This window comes from Sinocyclocheilus rhinocerous, unplaced genomic scaffold (genome assembly GCF_001515625.1).
Source record: "Sinocyclocheilus rhinocerous isolate Xijiao unplaced genomic scaffold, SAMN03320098_v1.1 scaffold2660, whole genome shotgun sequence".
In the NCBI taxonomy this organism is placed as follows: domain Eukaryota; kingdom Metazoa; phylum Chordata; class Actinopteri; order Cypriniformes; family Cyprinidae; genus Sinocyclocheilus; species Sinocyclocheilus rhinocerous.
Window position 1 is genome coordinate 195,240 of NW_015630549.1, and position 20,945 is coordinate 216,184.

The following is a 20,945-nucleotide window of genomic DNA, read 5'->3' on the forward strand; positions in this document are numbered from 1 at the left end:
AGTAATCAGTAATTTAATTACATTTTCAGAGTAACTTGCCCAACACTGCCCATTAAAATGTCTTTACATCAAGGACCCGATCATGGAACAATGCACATTACAAGTGCAGCATTGAGCTTCTTGAGTCTGTTCAGTAAGGAGCATTTTGATTGGTTGGTTTAAAAGCTCACGGCGATTGGCTGAACGGAACATCCTCCAAAATAAGATATTTATGAATCTTAACCTGTCAGGAAGGTATCAAAAATATATAGGTAATAAATAAGGTATCACAAATTCAAAGAAGTCCATGCACGTGTGACGATTTGCAAATGCAGATTCAACGATCCATAAATACATGTAACATCATTCATAAATGTGTGATAGAAATTAATTCAAGAACTTGTTATATACATATTTGTGTAAACATTTTAAATGTATTTAGTAAGATGCATTTGTGTGAGCATTTGGGGAAATATTTATGCTTTTACTTGTGTATTTATGAATTGTGTTTTGAATTTACGAATCAGATTTTATAAATGTAAACTGTGCTGTGCATTTATGAATTTTGTTTTGTAAATGTATTATTTTTTAGGCTGATCTGGCTCCATATTTTGTTGGCTAGCACTAATGTTTATACATAATGTGTACAAACTCTTGTCTCAGGCTATGGCAAACAGTTTCGCAGTTTGATTTAACAGAACAGTATTATTATTATTACTATTTTTAAAAATGTAAACAGCACTGCATATTCATTTTTATTATGCAATAGAAGTAGTCGTGGGGGGGGGGAAGGAAGACTAAAGCATGGAACAAAAATGTTGTTGTTGGGTTCAACCCAACATCTGTCCCTGTTATACTAACCAACGTTCCCCCACCCCTCTATAATTCAGGCCCTGAACTTACACCCTAAACTGTACATTCAGTGGCTTTACATCAGGGATAGACGTGCATTATGAGTCCCTGTGTGCAAGAGAAGTTTCTAATTATATTAGGAATTAATGGATGAAAAAACAGTAGTGTCAAAAACATGTAAATGGAAAGAGCAGGAAACCATGCATTATGGTTTCATTTAAATGTACTAATACATTTTTTTGCACAATGGTTTGTATAGACAGATGTGTTATTGCTTCTGGTCTCAAGATATTTCATAAAGTGGGCACAGCCTTACATTACTGGAGGAACTTGAGTCATATAGTGGGTATAGAAAAAAAAAAAACACCCCACTTTAAAAATGACCATATTTTGTTGCTTTGCAGCCTGAAATGAAGACAATTTTTTTTTTATCCAGCTGTATTTACTCTGCAACTTATAAAATCAGAATCACCGAGTTGGAAAAAGGATCAGCCTCTTGTGTCAGTATTTTGTTGAACCACCTTTTGCTTTAATTACAGCCTTTAGTCTGTTGGGATATGTCTCTGTCTCTACTAACTTTGCACATCTAGACTTTGCAATATTTGCCCACTCTTCTTTGCAGAACTGCTCAAGTTCAGTTCAATTTGATGGTGACCGTTTGTGGACTGCAGTCTTCAAGTCATTCCACAGATTTTCAGTGGGGTTTAAGTCTGGGCTCTGACTAGGCTATGCAAGGACATTCACCTTTTTATCATTCAAACACTGCGTGCTCAGTTTTGCTGTGTGCTTTTGGTCACTGTCATTTTGGAAGGTAAACCTTCTTCCCATTGACAACTTTCTGGCAGAGGGCAGCAGATTTTCCTCAAGAATTTGATGGTATTTTGTCCCATCCATTTTTCCTTCTATCCTGACAAGTGCTTCAGTCCCTGCTGCAGAAAAACACCCCATAACATGATATCACCACCTCCATGCTTTACTGTAGGAATGCTGTTATTTGGATGGTGAGCTGTATTGTATCTCCGCCAGACATATAGTTTGCTGTTGAGGCCAAATAATTCAATTTTAGCGTTTTGGCAAAGCTCAGTCGTGACTGCATGTGGCCTTTCTTGAGGAGTGGCTTTTTTCTTGCAACCCTCCCATACAAGCCAGATTTGTGGAGAATTTGTGATATTGTTGTCACACGCACACAATGACCACTCTTTGTCATAAATTCCTGCAATTGAGTTTACAAGTCATTTTTAGGAGGGTGGGGGGCGGGGGGGGTTCAGTTTTTTTCTGACATGTTGGTGTTATATCTTTCACTTGGATGTTGTAAGTTGCACTGAGTAAATACAGCTGGATAAAACAAAAACGGTGTCCGTCTTCAGTTCAGGCTGCAAAGCAACAAAATGCGATTATTTTAAAGGGGGTGATTCTTTTCTATACCCACTGTATCTAGCAACCAAAATATATAAACAATATCATATAAACTGAGGGGGTGGGCTTGGGCCTGTAAGCAACCACCTAGTAATGCCCAGCAATTAGCAACTATCAAGCAATATCCAAGCAATCATCCTGTCATCTTGACATTAGGAACCACTCAGGACACCTATTAGGAAATATCTGGAAGGCTGTCATAGTTTGTCAGCCAGAATTGTGCTTGAAAATTTTATACGGCAAGAACCACTCAGAATGTAAAATGTTTTTATAAAAAAAAAAGCACACCAAAGGTTAACAGGAGTGTTCAGAAAACCTCTTTAAAAACAGCAATTCCATTTGGTGACGCTAGTGTCAGAAATTATAGACTTTACCTTTCATCTGTTTAGTCTGATTTATATAGCAATTACTAGACCACCATTAAAGGCACAATATGTAATTTTCGCCGCTGGAGGGGCGAAATAAACAAAGAGACAAAGGCGTAGTTTGATGACGCCGTGACTGAGTGTGGAATCATGGGAAATGTCGTCTTCATCCCCACAGCATTATGCCACAGTCGACCGCTTCCGCTCCTTCCGGTCGTGCGTATGTGGGGTAAAGCAGCACTGTTTTATCATACTAGATACATTTGAAAGTTCTGTTAAAACGCACAACATATTTGAAAGTTCTAATAAAATGCACAACATATTAAAGCGTCTTTGCTGATTCCATGTTTTCTACAAAACAATGGAAATCGAGGGGTTATGACGTCATTGGCAGGCGACACAATGACACTATGGACACGGTCCGTGTCACTAGTTAAAATTGCTTATTTCTCTGGATTTAAACATTCTTCGAAACATTTGGGATAATGTAAGTACACAAGTCAGCAAAATATATAACACTGTTCTAATGGTTTTTGGATATTTTAATAAAAAAATCGTACATATTGTGCCTTTAAAGATTCTTAGAGTTAGTATCAACGAATAGAGTCTGCAGTCACCCCAAATCAGTAACCGCCCTAATTCTAGCACTTCTTGGTGAACTCTAGTGACTCACATCCCACAATCACTTTCACGATCAGTCAAATGGGAACAGCTGGCATGACTTGGGCCAGTCTGAAAGGATTAGCAGTAGATGGGGTTTCCGTACATAAAGCACCACCCTCTCCTCTTTAGTCGCTGCCTTATCTCCACTGTTTGCACTATGACGATGATGGCTGAACTATTAGACAGAAGCAGAAGCTCCAATTTACATGCAAACTTTTTAAAATGTTTCCAATGCTCTTTATATTCCCATAGATGAGGGGAAAAGATAATTAACAAGTTATCTTCAGAAAAAAATGCAAGTACCAGAAGAAAACAGAATGAACTGGCTTGGGAGTATCAATTAAAAGGTTGCAATATTTAAATGCACTAGCAAAATCCTCCTGTGGGAGTGGGATCAAGACCTGGGGGTATGCCGATAGACATAGACTATTGATAGACTGCTCGGAGACATTCATGTTTCTTTTCGTGTTTATCTCTGTTTCTTCTTGGCCAATCACTGGTGCAAGAATGGAACTATGACTATTTTGATTTATTTTGCGTTAAAGCCAAACAAAATGTATAAATCTCAAACATTCTTTGTATGTGACTGCATTTTCAGGATGTTTAATTGATGAGGAAATGTTTGCGTAATGTTGGAAGTCTATTAACAAGTTCATTACCAGACAGGAGAGCAGGAAATGCAGGGAAATGCTTGTAAACAGTTCCCTCTGCCAGTCTCACTGGGTGGGCCACACTGTTATTTCCTCTAAATCCATAGTCTTAGCTGACAACCGATACTAACTAAGCACAGATATTTGGCTGCCCTAAGATACCTCATATATCTTGGTCTTGACACATACCATACCAAAAATTGAGCCTGAATCGAGCCAAAAGTCACAACGATGGTGGGATAGTGGGGACAGGCTCCTGATAAAGAGATGATTTGTAGCTTTAATGGTTCTTGCAAATCAAAGTGGTAATTCAGGGCTGTTTTATGGCTAGACAGAAATTCCAAAGCTAGTCTCAGTAGCGAAGACCCAGGTTGGGACAAACAAATGGAAAACTCCCCGACTTGACCACAAGGGAGGAGTCAGATGTTCTCAATGTGTGCATGACCTCAATTCCATCTCAATAAACTTTCAAATTTGGTGTGGCCTTTAAACCACAGTGACCAACAAAATGCTATGTGGATGGGTTCGTTTATGTAAAAGTATGATTGTGTTTAAGTGGAATACAGCCTATGTACAATCCAAAAATGTGTAAAAACAATATAGACAATGGGACTATTTTGGGACTATTGTAGAATTTCATATTTGATCTCAAGAAACAACACAAATCATGGGTTATGATTCCCAGGGAACCCGTGAACTGAAAAAAAAAAGAAAAAAAAAAGAGTTTACTTTGAATGCAAGTCGCTTTGGATGAAGCAATTCATTGTCTCGGAAACCAAAGACAATTACTACTACTGGTATGGAATGGGACGAATGAGGCAAGTTTATTGCACCAAAAGCACTGGTCAGTCTTTGTGTCCGAATTTGTTGCACCCTCTGTGAAAAACAGCACAGACCATCAAGTGCTAATGCAAAGTGTTTCAGAGAGAACGAAGGATTTGGCCCATCTGAGGCCTATCTGGACCCATGCCAGTCTGTCTGTCTGCTCTGCTTCACTCTGACGCCTTGACTGCCTCCCAGCAGAGGACCAGCGTTTGTGCATAAACACTTCCTTCAGGCATGGGTATAGTGGCCCAGCTGTCAAAACCTGACTGGCCACAGCAGTAGAGAACATGATTCATGCAATGCGTTCCCCATGCCAAGACAGAGCTGCCCTGCCAAACATGTGTGGGGGTCCAGAGCCTTTGTTCCCAAAACCACTCTAATGAATCCTCAACGCCAGGGAAAAGTGTGCGGAGGAAAAAAATTAACAAAACATATTATATTTCCTCAATGAGGACAGCCATAAGCCAGACGTTTTTGTACCCATTACTGTAAAACAGAAGCAGGTTTCCACTGCAACTGGGGAACTGTTTCTCATATACACTGGTGTAGACAATCGGCTGGCACACAGTCTGGCTTGTTAAATCATTACGGTCAAGCCAAGCGGTCAGTCTAAAGGAAGGGGTGGCAAAGTCTCCATTCAGAGCAGTATCAGCCCTCATGTCATTTTAAGCCACTGAGTCACTCGTTCCATGTTTGCAGTGATGACAGTTTTGACCAGTCGACTTGTTCAGACTTGCCCAAGTCCTGGCTATTTTTTGCTCCCTGTCATCAGCAATCAAAGATAACCCCTACTTTTGCATGTAGGGTCCTGAACCTCTCCCTCAATCTCCGGTGTACAAAACACACAAAAGAAAAGAGAGGGGAAAAGGAATAGTAAGAGACTGAGACAGAAGCAGGAAAACTGAGGAGGTGGTACCATAACAGGAAAATCATTACTAGTATCGGAGTAATTTATTTTGAAATTGATACAAAAAAAAAAAAGCTGGGTGGTGCCTAGACATTGAGAGACTGATAAAAACAGTAATGAGGTGGAAAAAGGTCAGGAACAACAGTTTCATGACCATGGGTGTTTGAAGTAATACTAATTGAGAGTGACTTGAGGGAAATGCAAGAAATACACAGAACACGGCTCATAAAGGACGTGGATTGGAGTTGGAGGCAGGGCTTCAATATCATCTTCTTTGCTTGCATCTGCTGGCACTCACAGAGGCTGTCTCATAGTGGACGTACACTGGGGAGCTGAGTGTGTGTGTGTGTGCTTGCTTCAAACAGGATGCCAGAGATCCCGCTGGCCTTTCCATTATTCATGCTGAGCTTCTTTCATTCGAACACAGCCTTACAAAAGTCCATGAGGTGGATGAAATACTGTACATTTGCAATTAAAAATTGTAGTTAAATAAATAATTCTGCCTAAAAATGCCACCCCCCCCACATGCACAACCAAGTCCGATAAATGGTGTCAATGTTTTGTACCTTTTCCACCATTGAAAAAAAGCCATCAAACATCTTATCTTTTCTATTCTACGATGACAAATTTATATTGCACCTTTTAATCTACAATGACAAATGTATAAATAATACCTTTTTTTGTTGTACAATGTTAAACTTACACTGTGCCTTTTTTATAACAAACCTAACAAGTAGCTTTTTACTGAATAACGACAAACTTAACTTGTACTTTTTCAGTTCTGACAATGACAAACGTGCCTCGTACTTTTTCTAAATTACAAACTTAATTTGTACATTATCTGTTCTACAGTACAATGATAAACTTGCCTTGTACCTTTTCTAAAAGACAAACTTACCCTGTACCTTTTCTGTTCTACAGTATAATGATAAACTTACCTCGTACCTTTTCTATTCTACAGTACAATAATAACATAGTAAATTTTCTAAACGACAAACTTCTCATACCTTTTCTATTCTACAATTATAAACTTGACTCACTCATTGCTTGTGAAATCAATATTTCAAAACATGTTCGAAGGCATGCAACATGTGGATTACTCATAGACATGCCAGTTTTCTGCTTTCATTACTTTGGCTTGCAGTACTCTGAGCTGCAATACATGACAGCAACGTTGTAGGGCCATACATTAATTCAATACCACTGAAGCCAAACGTCGCCATCTAGTGTTGATAAGATCACAATGTGAATTTTCATGAGCCATCAACTTAAAACAGCAAAAATTGCAAGGGTGTTCATTTGTGCAGGGCATTCGGTGGGGGAGATGTGTGTAACAGGAAGGAACCCATTTGAATAGAAAAATAATAGTATGCCTTAGCAAGGTTGAGTTTCACTCGGTTTTGTTCAGTGGTAATTGAGCAGAGTGTGCTCACAAGTTCAGGTGGAACATTGTGATCTGATCTGAAAGGTAGCCTGGCTACCAGCTGATCCAGACCGAAACACGGCCCCAAAAAACAAGGACTCAGCAACAAGCTCTCAAAAAACAACAAACATCCATTAATACCAACAACAGTTGCCTTGTCTTGCCAAATACTGATGCTTGCCACAAGACCCTTGTGGAAAAAGCTGGGGGGACAAAAATAAACAGTTGTTGTCGACAAGCGGGCAAACTTGAGTGTTCCCGCAAAATCTTGGCTTTGTGGGGCAGTATATAGTTAAGCAAAACGCCGGCAAATTATACAACAGTACAGATCAGTGAAATTCAGTGTAGGGGGTAAGTGATTCTGATAGAGCATCAATACAATAAAATGTGATATGTGCATTACGCCAACCAGCCCGGAAAACTACAGACGCGATATCAACAAACAGAACCTTTATACCAGGACTGAATAGGTCACAGCCTTGCAAAGGGAAGCAGAGGATATCATTGCATTTAACTAGAGCGTTACATGCAAAGCGGTCGTACGTAAAGCCTTAATATTGTCTCAAGATTTTATGTTGCTTAAGATTTCCCTGACCCCTGTCTGGACCTCCCGGTTCTGGCACGGCTCCATGGTGCCCTCGCTCACCTCGCTTCATGTGTCGACTCCATCCGTAACCCCCTCCTCCTCCTTGATGAACTCTCTCTCCTCCCGCACTCCTCCCCACCGTGGGGAGATCTGATGAGAGAGTGGCCGTCAAGGAACCGTACTAACACACGCTTTTTCAACGAGCCTGGAGTTTGTAAAATCTGAGGAGGGGGGGGTTTGTAGAGAGCGTTCCTCACAGTATTGCCTCTGGAATATTAGCTGATGTAGTGCGTTGGGGGGGAGGGCCGGCGAGGGGAACCGTTGAGGGTATCCAACCACAGAACACTCCCCCACATGTGGTGTCAATTAGGAACAATCTTGTTTTTACCCACCACTGAAAAGAAAGGAGGGCTTTTCTTGGGCAGTGTTTTTTCTCTTTGCAGACCCTGCTGGAGGAGAAGAAAGGGGCCGGAAATTTGGTTTCATATCAGTGTTTTTCTCCGCAGTCTGAGATTTTTTAGCTTCCATGTTATTCACACATAAATAAGCATGACTTTTTGAAAGATTGAGTAACAAGGAAGTAGTTCTCTCCTGAAATGTTCAAGAAAATATGGCACTGCATCTGAAAGAAGACAAATGTTAGGAACAGGATGCAGTAATTCTCTAGATACAAGTCCCTAACTGGGTTTATGAGAAGGTTCAATTGAGGCGCAAAGCCACACAGGACGTCATTCAACTCTTGTCAAGAGGAAGTTCACCTTTAAATATTAATTTGTGTTTTGCTTGTGTATCCCATTACAAGCTCCTCTGTTTTGACAACTTTAATTATTTATCCCTGCCTTGATTGATGGCTGAACAAAAAGAGCAAACAATCTAATGCTTCTCTTGAAAATTAAAAACCGTAAAGAAACAAAAGCAGCTTTCCCAAATGAATCAAAGGAGATCAGATTAAGGTATTTTCATGCCGGCATACTTCAAACACGGTCCATATCAACAGCCCAGGGCTCTGCCCAAAAGCAGGTGTGAACCCAGCAGTGCGGTTCGCCACTGGATCACGACCAACGCTAACGTTCTGATGCCCCAAGAAACAACTCTTCCATCCACCCATGATAATAACCATAGCTCTCTGAAAACTTTGTACTATAATTCCTGCACAAAGTTTGGCATGTAACCAAAGACGACCTCTTGCCTTCTTGGCCAAAGCCAGAACCCAAACTGCCACATTTCTCAGGAGGGCAGGGGCTAATATGTGGGAGAGACAGAAACTAAACAAGCAGTGCTTGGACTCAGGGAGTCGAACACAATAAGGTGAGGGTTTCGCATCAAAGAGTACCTGTGCCTCAGGGTTTTTCAAGGGAACATAAGCTGTGATGGGCCCTCAACACAAAGAAAAAACAAAAATGAGGGGCTCAAACGTCCAAGCATCCAATTTCTCAAGGGGGTCTTTTTTTGTTTAATAACTTCAACTAAAAAAAATGCATCTGACACAAGCACCCATAATCAATAAAGTATTGAAAGGTTATTTTACAATTGATGCCCTTCACTTTGAATTGTCCTGTATTAATGATGGGGGCACTTTCTGAAATTCAAGATGGCCAGAAGAGACCACAAGCACAGATGGGGACTTTAACAATACATGTCGCAACAGGATAACACTCACCAGTTGAACGTATGCCACTTTGTAATCTGGCCTCTTCACTCGCTGATTTAAGTGGTTTCGTTTCTTGTTTGTACCTTGGTAGGAGCAAAAAAAGGCGGTCAGGTATATTTAGTTAAAAGATTATTGCAATAATAATTAACAATTGCTCACCCAATTCTCAGTACCATTATGCATAGTAATACAAAACTTATTTTGAATTTTATTTAGAAATGATGTTTTTAGTAAACGTTTTTCAATTATGTTTGGTGGAACTAGAGGAGGCACAAATTGCAGATATGCAGTTAAAGGGTTAGTTCACCCAAAAATGAAAATTCTGTGTAGCGAATCAGCTCATGGGGAAATATGAATAATTAATCATAACTAGTTATAATTAATTATAAATATTTAGATCCGCTGTAGATATTTACTTGACCTCTCAGGGTCAACTGTCTGTCAATTCTAAGAACGTTAATTTCCTGGTTAAAGGAATTTTAAAGTTGATTAAGTGACTCCAGTTATGAGCAAAACAATGAACAACGTCAAGTGTGATACAAGTAAGGCTTTATTAACTACATAAACACTTAAACTAGTCTAACATACTACATAAACAATTAAACTGGTCTAACATACACATAAACACTTAAACTGGTCTAACATACACATAAACACTTAAACTGGTCTAACATACACATAAACACACACACACACACGCATACAGTTGGTATAGGAAAGGGTTAAAAGCTTAACGCAGTAAAGAGAAGAGAAATAAGAATATGAAACTATGGTACCATTTGATAGTCAGCAGATCTACCGACTGAAGGAAACATCAGATTCTTAGTTCAAACACACCTTTGTAAAAAGGTGCAAATGATACCTAATGTATCAATTAATAAGACTAAGTTTGAATACTTGCACGTCTCATCTGTCTGAAAGAGAGGTTTGATGTAATCTGAAGTTTCCAGTTGATCTTTGCTGAATTTGGGTCGATGAAAAGAACCAGTTTTGAGTCAGAGAATCTTGATGAGTGGAAAAGTCGAGGCTGAAGGCCTGGCACAAAAACTTAGGATGTCCTGGAGCATTGGAACTCACATCTTATCGAAACCTAACAGAACCACCGACAAGTATTCTCGTAGCTTCGCAAAACTGAAGTTGAGCCACTGAAGTCACATAGACTGTTTTACCTATGTCCTTACTACGTTTCTGGACCTGGGAATATTACAGTTGCGTTGCTGTCTATGCAGGGTCTGAGAGCTCTCACATTTCATCAAAAATATCTTAATTTGTGTTCCGAAGATGAACGAAGGTCTTACGGGTTTGGAACGACATGAGGGTGAGTAATTCAATGACATAAATTTTCATTTTGGGGTGAACTAACCCTTTAATGAAAACGACTTGTTTTTATTTTGTCTAAAGAAATTTTAATAAAACATACTGCTACAAAGTAAATACTATTAATGTGTTTGTTCAACAACTAATAACTCAACCAGCAATCTCTGATCAGTGCTGACTAGTAAGAGCTCAGTGGATATAAAAATAACCACTCAAACAACCACTACTATATAACTGTGTTGCAGCTGGGTATATTTACATTGACAAAATTACACCTTCAAAGAAGATTATGTTTTGCAGAACAGCTCAGATATCCAATATGTCTTTTGGGGTAACAGGGGGCTGGGTTTATCTGTTAAGAAGCCCATGTCTTCGGTCCTGTTAACTGTGGAATGCATGTTAACCTTTTCCCAGCTGGCCATGATGTAACTGCACAAAGCCTGCTGGGTAATATTCACAAGAACCCAGAAAAAGGAGTCAATAAGTACATGTGAACCAAATCACTAAATAAAAAAATAAATAAAATAAAAATAAAAATAAAAGACAGTACAAGAAGAATATAAAAGATTAAATCATTAAAGGGGTCATATGATGCGATTTAAATTTTTCCTTTCTCTTTGGAGTGTTACAAGCTCTTGGTGCATAAAGAAGATCTGTAAAGTTGCAAAGACTAAAGTCTCAAATCCAAAGAGATATTCTTTATAAAAGTTAAGAGTCAACCACGCCTACCTAAAACGGCTCATTCTAACACGCCCCCACATATCTACCTCACTATGTGGGAAGATTTACATAACGCCGCCCAAATGTTCACGCAAAAAAAGAAGGCGTAACTTTTATTCTCGATGTAGTTTTGTTGTTTCCGCCGCCATGTCATAAAGATGCTGTGTGCTTCGTTGTGAAAGCGAAGCTACTTTGGTCTTCCAAAAGGTTCTTTTTAGCAGCATCATATGACCCCTTTAAGAACATATGACAGGACACACTCTGTGAACAACAGTATGCTGTTTTTCACATTAAAATTTCTTTACAGCAAGACATTTGGTTAGTTCAGTCTGAAAGGTACTTCGTAGAGTTTAAAGGTATAATTCATCATGCAGCTCTTTTTCATTCAACAAGTTCATAGTGACCACGTCTGCTAAGGTCCAAAAGGTCCAAAAAAGACCAAAAAATACACCAAAATGCAATTTAACTGTGGTCCATATAACCTGTGTGCTACATTTCAGGTCTTCTGAAGCCATACAATATAGGCCAAAATATACGTGAGAACTGATTCGTTGACAGTCTATGTTGGAGCTTAATAGCTGCACTAGCACAAGCAACTGTTGTAAAAAAAAAAACTTTTCTTTAGATTCCTCTTCCACAGAAGAAAGTTCTGCAATGATATAAGGTTTGAAATGATATGAGAGTGATATAGTAATGTCAAGAATTTGCGGCGAAATCTCTCCTTAAAACCTGCTCTAGTGTTGTCAAAAGACCCGGTATTTCGGTACCAAGTCGGTACAAAAAAAATTAAAACGTTACGGTACTAGGTTTTTAACTAGATATTTTGAAAAACTGCATGCAAATCTTTTCCATACCATGGCAGCTCAAAGCGACTACAGCAGTTAAGCACAAAAGAAAACAAAATTCTTAAAAGCCTCATTAAAAGCAGTCGATACAACTTAAGCACTATATTCAATGTTTTCTGAAGTCATATGATATTTCAGAGGAACCTAAACTCCACTGAAAATCTTTCCCAAAGTAAGCTGTTAACTTAAAGGGGTCATATGATGCGATTTCAAGTTTTTCTTTCTCTTTGAAGTGTTACAAGCTGATTGTGCATAGATAAGATCCCTGAAGTTGCAAAGACTAAAGTCTCAAAACCAAAGAGATATTCTTTATTGATCTTTAAAAAAGCATCATATGACCCCTTTAAGAACTGCAAATCAGTGAAACACTGAGTTCAGAACTCAGATTTGTGAATTAACTGTTTGTCCGGTCTGCCAACCAGATTAATTCACTGAAAAGAAAAAGTTCAAAACATGTACGATCTTATAGGGATTATGCCTAATAAATCTATGTGTAATGACATGTAAAATGACTTTTTTTTAAATCATGAAATGTCTTGAACTATTTGAACAGATGATAGTGACTTAAAGTCGCATTGAAACTGAAGTGGCGACAGATCTTTTTTACTGTATTGTGAGGTACATTCTAATGAAACGGATTATAAAAGAAAAATAAATGAAGGGCAGGGACGGGATGGGTTTCTATCCATTTGTTGTTGACTGGATGGAGGCAGATCTGAATGCAAGCTTGCCACCTATAGTGTGCAACAGTCAGGTTCCAGAAGTCAAAATGGCATTAATTTTCTTCACAGGAAAATAGTTTTTTAACGATAACTTACAAACCTTTAAAAACATGCATACTGTGAGCTTAAAATATATTGTTTCTATATATACACAATCTACATACAATATATATAATTCGCAATGGTTCATGGGATTGTAGTTCTTTTCCCTCATTAAAACAATTAAGTACACAGTCTTGTAACTTTTTGTCTGATTTTCATAAAAGTTTTTGCTTAAAAACAAAGTTTGTACTATTGTGACTGACCTCGTAGCTGGTTGGCTTGATTCATGTCTTATAGAGCTTTAACAAAGAGCTTTAACTTTTTAAAAAATGAATTGGAAAAAAAAAAACCTTCCAGAATCAGTGCTGCTGAAAAAGGGGGCGGGCACTAATGCACTCTATTGTTAGAAAGGGGTGGAGTTTATGCTGACAAAATTATTGGAGATATTCGGCATACGTTGCCAGAAGTCTGACGTTTCACAGGTAGAGGATTTTGACATTTTGAATAAAAAGAATTACAGGGTCTAAATAAGCAAATAAATAAATAAAACAAAACAAATGGAAGGATGAATAGGGTGAATCTTCTACTAATTCTCACACAAAGCCTTAATGTTGCTTCAGGACAATTTAAAAATTTTTTTTTTTTTTGGCATCTGACAAATACAATTCACTATGAACTGTCATTGTATGAAAAACAGCTGCGTGGAAATAAAAAAAAATCTCCTTTTGTGTTCCACAGAAAAACAACAGCCTACAGGTTTGGAATGACATGATGGTAAATAACTAAATGACGAAAGTTTCAGGTTTGGGTGAACTACTCCTTTAACAATGACTGTAAAGAAAAAGAAACACGGTTGTGTAACACTTTTGGCAAACTTTGAGAAGAAATAAACAGGGCAGGGCATCCTAGGACAACTGGCGATTGGAACGCTACAGCCATGGATGGAGAGATAAGCAGCTGTGAGTGGAATCACGCAAACCACTCCTTCTTTAAACTTCCCTCTCCTTCCCTCCCTCAGTGTCTCCCACTTCATCCAAATTCTGAAAACACAGTTCCCCGAATTAGCCATATGTTTATACATCTAATCCAAGCTCCCGCTCGACTGTCAAGTATCTCCAAAACATCTTGTCAGTATTGATCATTCTCACTGACTAACATACATATTACCCCTATCTAGGTGACTGACCACCCCATGAGCGCAAAAATAAGTGATAAACACAGAACATTGGTGAGATGTTGTATAAGGGCTTCATAAGGACCCATCACTTCGGTCGTCAGTTGAGTTTGGCTTGCGTTGCTAGGCGAGTAAACCAAAAAAAAAAAAAAAAAAAACTGAGTGAGTAGAGGCGCAAAATTGTGAGGGGGTGCTCACAGGACATGCTCTCGCATTCAAAAACAGCTGGCTGGAATGTACTGGAATGGACCAGAATGGTGAGGTCTTGACACTGTTTGTTTTTTTAATCATCAAGCCATCTTACAAATGCAACATTTATGGCACAAGATGCTAAAGAGACATGAGACTTGATGCAACTGGAAGTTTACCACCGTAATATGTCTTTTCAAAATAAAGCTGTGCAGTTTAAAATACTGGTAATACCAAACAGAAAAGCAAGTATAATTTCATAAAATATTGCAAAAAAAACTCCCACTTTATTAAACAGATACAAAATCATAATCACCCCAAAATCATTGTTTTATAGTGGCACAGATAGACAGTTTTATGCCGCATTTCCACCAAAGCGGTTTTTTTTTTAAAGCGGTTTTTAAAACACTGAACATTTATTTTACTCTGAGCACTGCACGCTGGGCGTTTTTTACTCAGTGCCGAGAGTTGAAGAATGTTCAAATTTGGGTAAAACGCAGCGATCACGACTGCCACTTTTTATTCAGCTAATCAATCACAGTGGAGGAGGGGCGGGACTAATACCACACTGAGCAACCGTCACACCCTGCTTGTACTACGACCGAACAACAATTGAGAAGGTAATATTGCTTGTCTCCTGGTATTCATGTCTTTACCAGTTGGAATAAGTAAGATGGCTTACTTATAATTGTTTACATATAAATGGGATAAAATATATTTAAAATTTTTGTCTTGTAAAAACAAAACAAAAAAAATTGTTTAATAAAAACATACTGTGAAAATCAGATTTAAATACTCTTCACTTACAAGATTAAATTAATCACTCCAGATCAAATATAATGACAGAAAGATTTACTCACAGTATTGGATCCTTGTGCGTACAGCTGCAACAGGAACGCTGTAGATCTTCTCTAGATAATTTCTGACATCAAACTTGGTCATTCTTGAAGAAAATTGAAACGGATAGAGGTTCAGAGTTGCCATGGAGTAAGAGAACAAAATATGAGAATCTATGGTGTATTGAAGACCTTAAGATTCATGTCATATGGAAGCATTTAATACAGAGATTTCCAACGTTTTTTTGGTCCACGATCCATCTTTTTAAGTTCCAAAATTCTTGCGACCCCACATAACAAAACTAAAGATGAACGCTTTAGGATCTCACAGGTGGCAAATTATGTTCATCTGCATCTCTGGAGACCCCAATGCTGAAAAAGTTATTTTGGAAACATTCTGTTTTTTAAGGACTGAAATGACATAAAATGCATTTTGTGACATGCTTTCTTGAACAAACAAATGAAAATTGTATCATTATGTTTTCAGTCACAGAAAAGCCAACGAGAACCATTCAGAAAATATGACGCTGGAGCTAACGGGAACAACATAATGAACTGATTTGAAAAACAAGGATGTTTGTCCACAAGTCAGTCCATGTAATTTTTTTTTCTTGTTTAAAGGAGAGGGTTTCCAAGAAACCCAACAAACAGATGCTCCTTCGGAAAGAGTATTGTACGCACATCTTTCCGAGACAGCACCAGCGTGTGATGCCCAGATTTCAATGAAGCGGAGTGAAGTTTTGGCCACGTAATTTATGTGAGAGAGGAGATGCGTACAAGCGCGCGTTTGTCTGTGTGAAACTGAGAGAGAGTGAGGCGATTCCTAGAGAGCAGAGCACTCGAGCTACAGTGAGAGGAATAGTTAGCAGACCTAAGTGCTTTCTGAGATCTTGGAGTGGAGAAGCTGAGATCTTTTTCAATTCCGGCCCCCTGGTGACCTCGACAGCTATGCCAACAGGAAAAACCTTTGCTTCCCCATCAATGTCTAGCACTGTATAGGGCTGGAGCGTTAATTAATGTATGAGTTAAATGACAAGATTGAATTTTGTATCAATCTCTTTTTTTAGGAGGACTGGGACCTGATGCGGAGTGGTATCGACACCACATGAGCGGCACAGCTCAATGTGTCTGGAAAATGCATTTAAACCACTAGGCCACATCTCTAAGAGTTCATCTAGTAAGGCAGAAAAACCATCACATTGAACCTTGGTGCTCAGATGAGAAATGCAGGGTCGAATTTGGCCTGCAACATATTCCAATCCTATTTTCTTTCTTTCGTTGATAATTTCATGACATTTTTCACTTCATCTATCAAAGACAAAATAGTGAAGCAAATATAAAAGGGTTTGCGAACCTTCAAGGGGTTTGTCAGTTGAACATAATTGATTAAGTCATAACATTGTATAATTAAAATGAAAAATTTAAAACGTAATTAAAATTTAAATACATTTTAAAACAATCAAAATAAATACTAAAATATTTAATATTTTGTTGTGTAAAAAAGGTTGTTAATTTATTGAAATATTAAGCTATAATAGTAAACATTTTAGGTCAGAGGGGCAAACCAAACTAACTGGACTTGACCCCACATGAGCACATTTCTGACACTTTATCTTGGAAGGCAGAAAAACAACACAGTTAAAGTTTCAAGCTACTCTTTGATATGGGAAATCCAGGTTTGAGTTTATCCTACAACATATTCCTATAGTATTTTCTTTTTCCCCCATGATAATGTTGTGTCATTTTCCTCTTCATCTATCGTATAAAGCAGGGGCGGCGAACTCCGGTCCTGGAGAGCCGCAGTCCTGCAGAGCTCAGCTCAGCTCCAACCCTAATAAAAACTCACTTGCCTGTAGCTTCCTAGTAACCCTTCAGACCTTGTTCAGGTGTGTTTGATTAGGGTTGAAGCAAAACTCTGCAGGGCTGCGGCTCTCCAGGACCGACGTTCGCCACCCCTGGTATAAAGCATGGTTCCCCAAACCGGGGTTCGCAAACCCCTGTGGGTTAATGGGGGAACTGAATATAAAATGTAATAATTAAGTCATAATATTGTTTTTGTTTCTAAATTGTTTATTTACTTTCACTATAAAATAAATAACTTACTAAAAATTAAATATTAAATATTTTGTTAAATCGTGTAAATAAATGTAGTTTAACTTGAAATATCAAGTTAAAATTGAAAATGTTTTAGGTTCGGCTGACAAAAAAAAGTTTGGGAATCCCAGATATAAAGACAAAACAGTGGCAAGCCATTTAATTGTAATTTTAATAATCACTTAATTTATACTGTAAATTTTTTTTTATCTGTTTGGATGACTATTCTCAGTTGCACTCCATAGAATCAATTAAATGAAGCACTGGGCAAAACAGTCATGACCTTCAGCAGATGTAAACAGTGCCTTGCGCCTGTGTGGCTTATCTTTTGTAAGCGCTGACGTCTCATAAAGATAGAGACCTCCTTGTTGTTCAATCCTCTCTACTGCGAGTTTGAGCTGCGCCCCACCCTTCACACATAAACAGTCCACGCTCATCTCTAAACATGTGCACTCACACCGCCCATTTAAAAGGCTTTCCAAGTAGGTGACTCAGAGGTAGAGGGACAAAACACTCCAAATTTTGAGGAAATCCAAAAAAAGGGGGATCTTTTGTTAGCCGGTGACCTCTAGGTTACATTCACACCACTGGGACTATAAAGGCGGCGAGAGAGTGGACAAATAGCTTTAATGAACTAAGAAAAGATCATTAAAATGAAATCATTCAAAAGAAAAAGTAAATAAAAAGATGAAAGATCAAATGTTGATGATAGATCAAATACTTAAAAGGCTCATGGGATGATACATAAACGAGGTTAAACAAATCCTGCAAGTAAAAACACTTTGTAAAGAGGCCCTCTTTCACAAAAACAAGTGCTTTGAAATTCTTTGGCTCTGATAATCACTATGCAAACCAGTTTGGTTTCAAGCAAAACAACTCCTTGCCAAAGTGGAGGGTATCTTTGAAAAGTAGAAAGTGAAGAGGGGGATGTCTTTAATGTTTTAATGATACCTCTGTTGCCTTGTCTACTTTCATATTGTTTGCGATGGGACCGTGTCAAACGCAGCTCTGGAGGAGACAAAACAGTTCTTGATGTCCAATGAGGCGGCAGTGGTTCCAAAACAAGAAGAAGAAAAAAAACTTTTCCTTTGATTGCACAGGCACAAAATGTTTAGATTCAGGTGACAAGGATGCCTGGTGCAGATTAAGGCACTTAAGATCACAAAACAGTCTTTAAACACAAAGGAGTAAAAGCAGGTAAAAAAAAAAAGCTTCCTCTGAGCACTTGCGCAAGTGATAACATATAGCCCAATTACAAACGTGTGCGGTTTGGAACACATACTGGTGGAATAATAACTGAGGAACAAGGCTCCACCGTCACTGCTTTAGATGTACGCCCTGAGGTTCTCCAGAAGACAAAGCAGACTTTGTCCTCTTTTCTTGTGTGGACTCCGATTAGACCCGTTATTAACAGTCTGACTGCCTGTTTCGTATTACACCGCAGCAATGCAATAATTACGGCTGTATTTTTAGTGACGTTTAACAAACGTCATCAATAAAGGAACGAGATGTTGGATTTTAAAGGGGTCCTATTATGCTTTTTCACTTTTTTAATTTTAGTCAGTGTGTAGTGTGTATGTTTGGGCATAAAAAAGATCTAGAAAGTTACAAATCTCAAAGCCCACTCCAAAGGGAGATATTTCGTTTTTTAAAAATCCCTTTTCAAGAACTACAGCAAACGGCTCGTTTGGACTACAGCGTTGGTTTCCGGGCTTTGTGATATCACAAAACGGCAAATTATGTGAAAACTAATGCGTTTTTCGAACCACCAAGCATGAGAGCATGTTCTAGTACACCCCCAAAACATAATCAAGACTTTGTAAAAGAGCATAATAGGACCCCTTTAAGTAGGTGAAAGAGCTGTAAACAAATCTGAGGGAGGTAGGGATCATCATCATCGGCCATGCAACCGTGCACGGAAACGTCATCCCAGGTTTTGTTACAAAATGCTGTGTTGCATCTAACCGGTCTGCAATTATAGTTAAGCATCACTTAAGTTGCTTTAATTCTTTGTGATCATCATGCGCAATAAGATTCCCACACTGCAATTTACAGTGACAAGATGAAATAGATTTGTGGGATTTGTCTGCCACCTAGTGGAAAATAATGTAACTACATCATTGTCAAATTTTAACATTTGACACAATTGGTATCATCGATGAAAATGACATGAAACACTTACTCCATAGGAATGCGAAACTGCACTGTATCAGGTGGCTGTTCTTTGCCGGGTCTGACCAGGGTCAGGTTGAAGGTGGGCCGGAATATTCTCAGCTGTGGGTTACCGAGCTGGTATAAAGGATATCTGAACAAATAGAAGAGAAATGACATAAAATTACATTAAATTAATTTTTGGAGGATGACTTGCATTTCATGACTTGAGGAGTCCTGCATTTCACACACACACATATATAATTTCCAGTTGTCTCTAATGATATGCTCCAATTCCTTACTAAAATGTGGAAGAACTATGGTACAGTTTTGTTCATGCCATATTCATTTATCAAGATTTTTTACATCGTACTCAAATACTTCAAAGAAAATCACTTTACTATCATGTGTAAAAACATGTCTTTACTATAGTATTACCCAGTTTCTGTGTTCAAAATACATGTAGCATTACCATCCCTGCTGAAAAAAGTCAGCTGACACCAGCCTAAACTGGTTGGCTGGTTTTAGCTGGTCTTCCAGCCTGGTCATAGCTGGTTTAAGCAGGCTGCTTTGTGAGGGGATTTGACCACTTCTAGTCAGACTGACCAACCAGCTAAACACCAGCTGAACACCAGCTCGACCAGGTTGACCATCTTACACCAGCTAAGGCTGGTTTTAGCCTTGTTTTTGGTACCCTTTTTTGGCATTGGTACCAGTAAACAAGAACGATGGTATTATTATCCTACTATGTCGAAAATAGCATGGTAATACCCTGGTATCATGTCCAAAAAAAACATGATGTTACCATGGTACATGCCTCAAAACATGGTAACACAGTGGCACTTTTTGAAGGAGTACTAACTTTACAAGTATAATTACACACTGTAAACCTACACAGGTACACATTTTCGGAAGGACAAACCAGCAATAATGTAATCTTTACTGTTTTTTTTTTATATGCATAAACAACACATCGGCTCATATTTACATATAACACGAAAACACTCACATTATCCGTTTCGCCATGTCCTGTTCAGTTCTGGAATTCTACAATCACATCTGCTGTTTTGATTTTATTTTCATGTGCTCAAGGTCCTCGAGTACTGACAGCCATGAAAACTGCTCAAATAATGTTCAAAATAAAAGTCCTGATTTCCACACTTTTGTCGTTTATACAGTAGATTGGACAGTGCAGTTGAATAAACATGGAGTATAGTAATAGATAGAAGAATAAAATAAATGCACGTTTAATATCTACTTCAAACTAGGGGTTTTGTTTATAAAAATGGGGAAATTTATATAAATATATATTTCAAATGCTGTTGGAACTTTTATTTTGATGGAAATATCATAACGTCACCTGAAGTCGTTTGACTGTTCTCTGCTCTCTGTTTCCTAATGTCACATTTTTGTTTACACCTGTTGTGAAATGTAGCCTATACAATTTTGTATAGCCTACATGGTTTGATAAATAGTTGTTGGAATGAAAAAAAAAATTTTTTTTGTCACAATTTAATATAGTTCCAAATAATTTTATA

At 38.3% G+C, this 20,945-nt stretch overlaps 1 protein-coding gene across 1 annotated transcript in view; it reads right to left on the minus strand.

Moving 5' to 3' along the window:
- Positions 1-20,534, minus strand: part of mrpl23 (mitochondrial ribosomal protein L23) — a 24,051-nt gene extending 3,517 nt beyond the window's left edge. Inside the window, exons 1-4 of the mRNA XM_016553005.1 lie at positions 20,417-20,534; positions 19,439-19,561; positions 15,187-15,269; positions 9,327-9,400 (exon numbers count right to left, since the gene is read on the minus strand). Of these exons, the coding sequence (XP_016408491.1) occupies positions 9,327-9,400; positions 15,187-15,269; positions 19,439-19,561; positions 20,417-20,433 (297 nt within the window). The 5' untranslated portion in view covers positions 20,434-20,534. The remainder of the gene's footprint in view (positions 1-9,326; positions 9,401-15,186; positions 15,270-19,438; positions 19,562-20,416) is intronic.
- Positions 20,535-20,945: the final 411 nt, after the last annotated feature.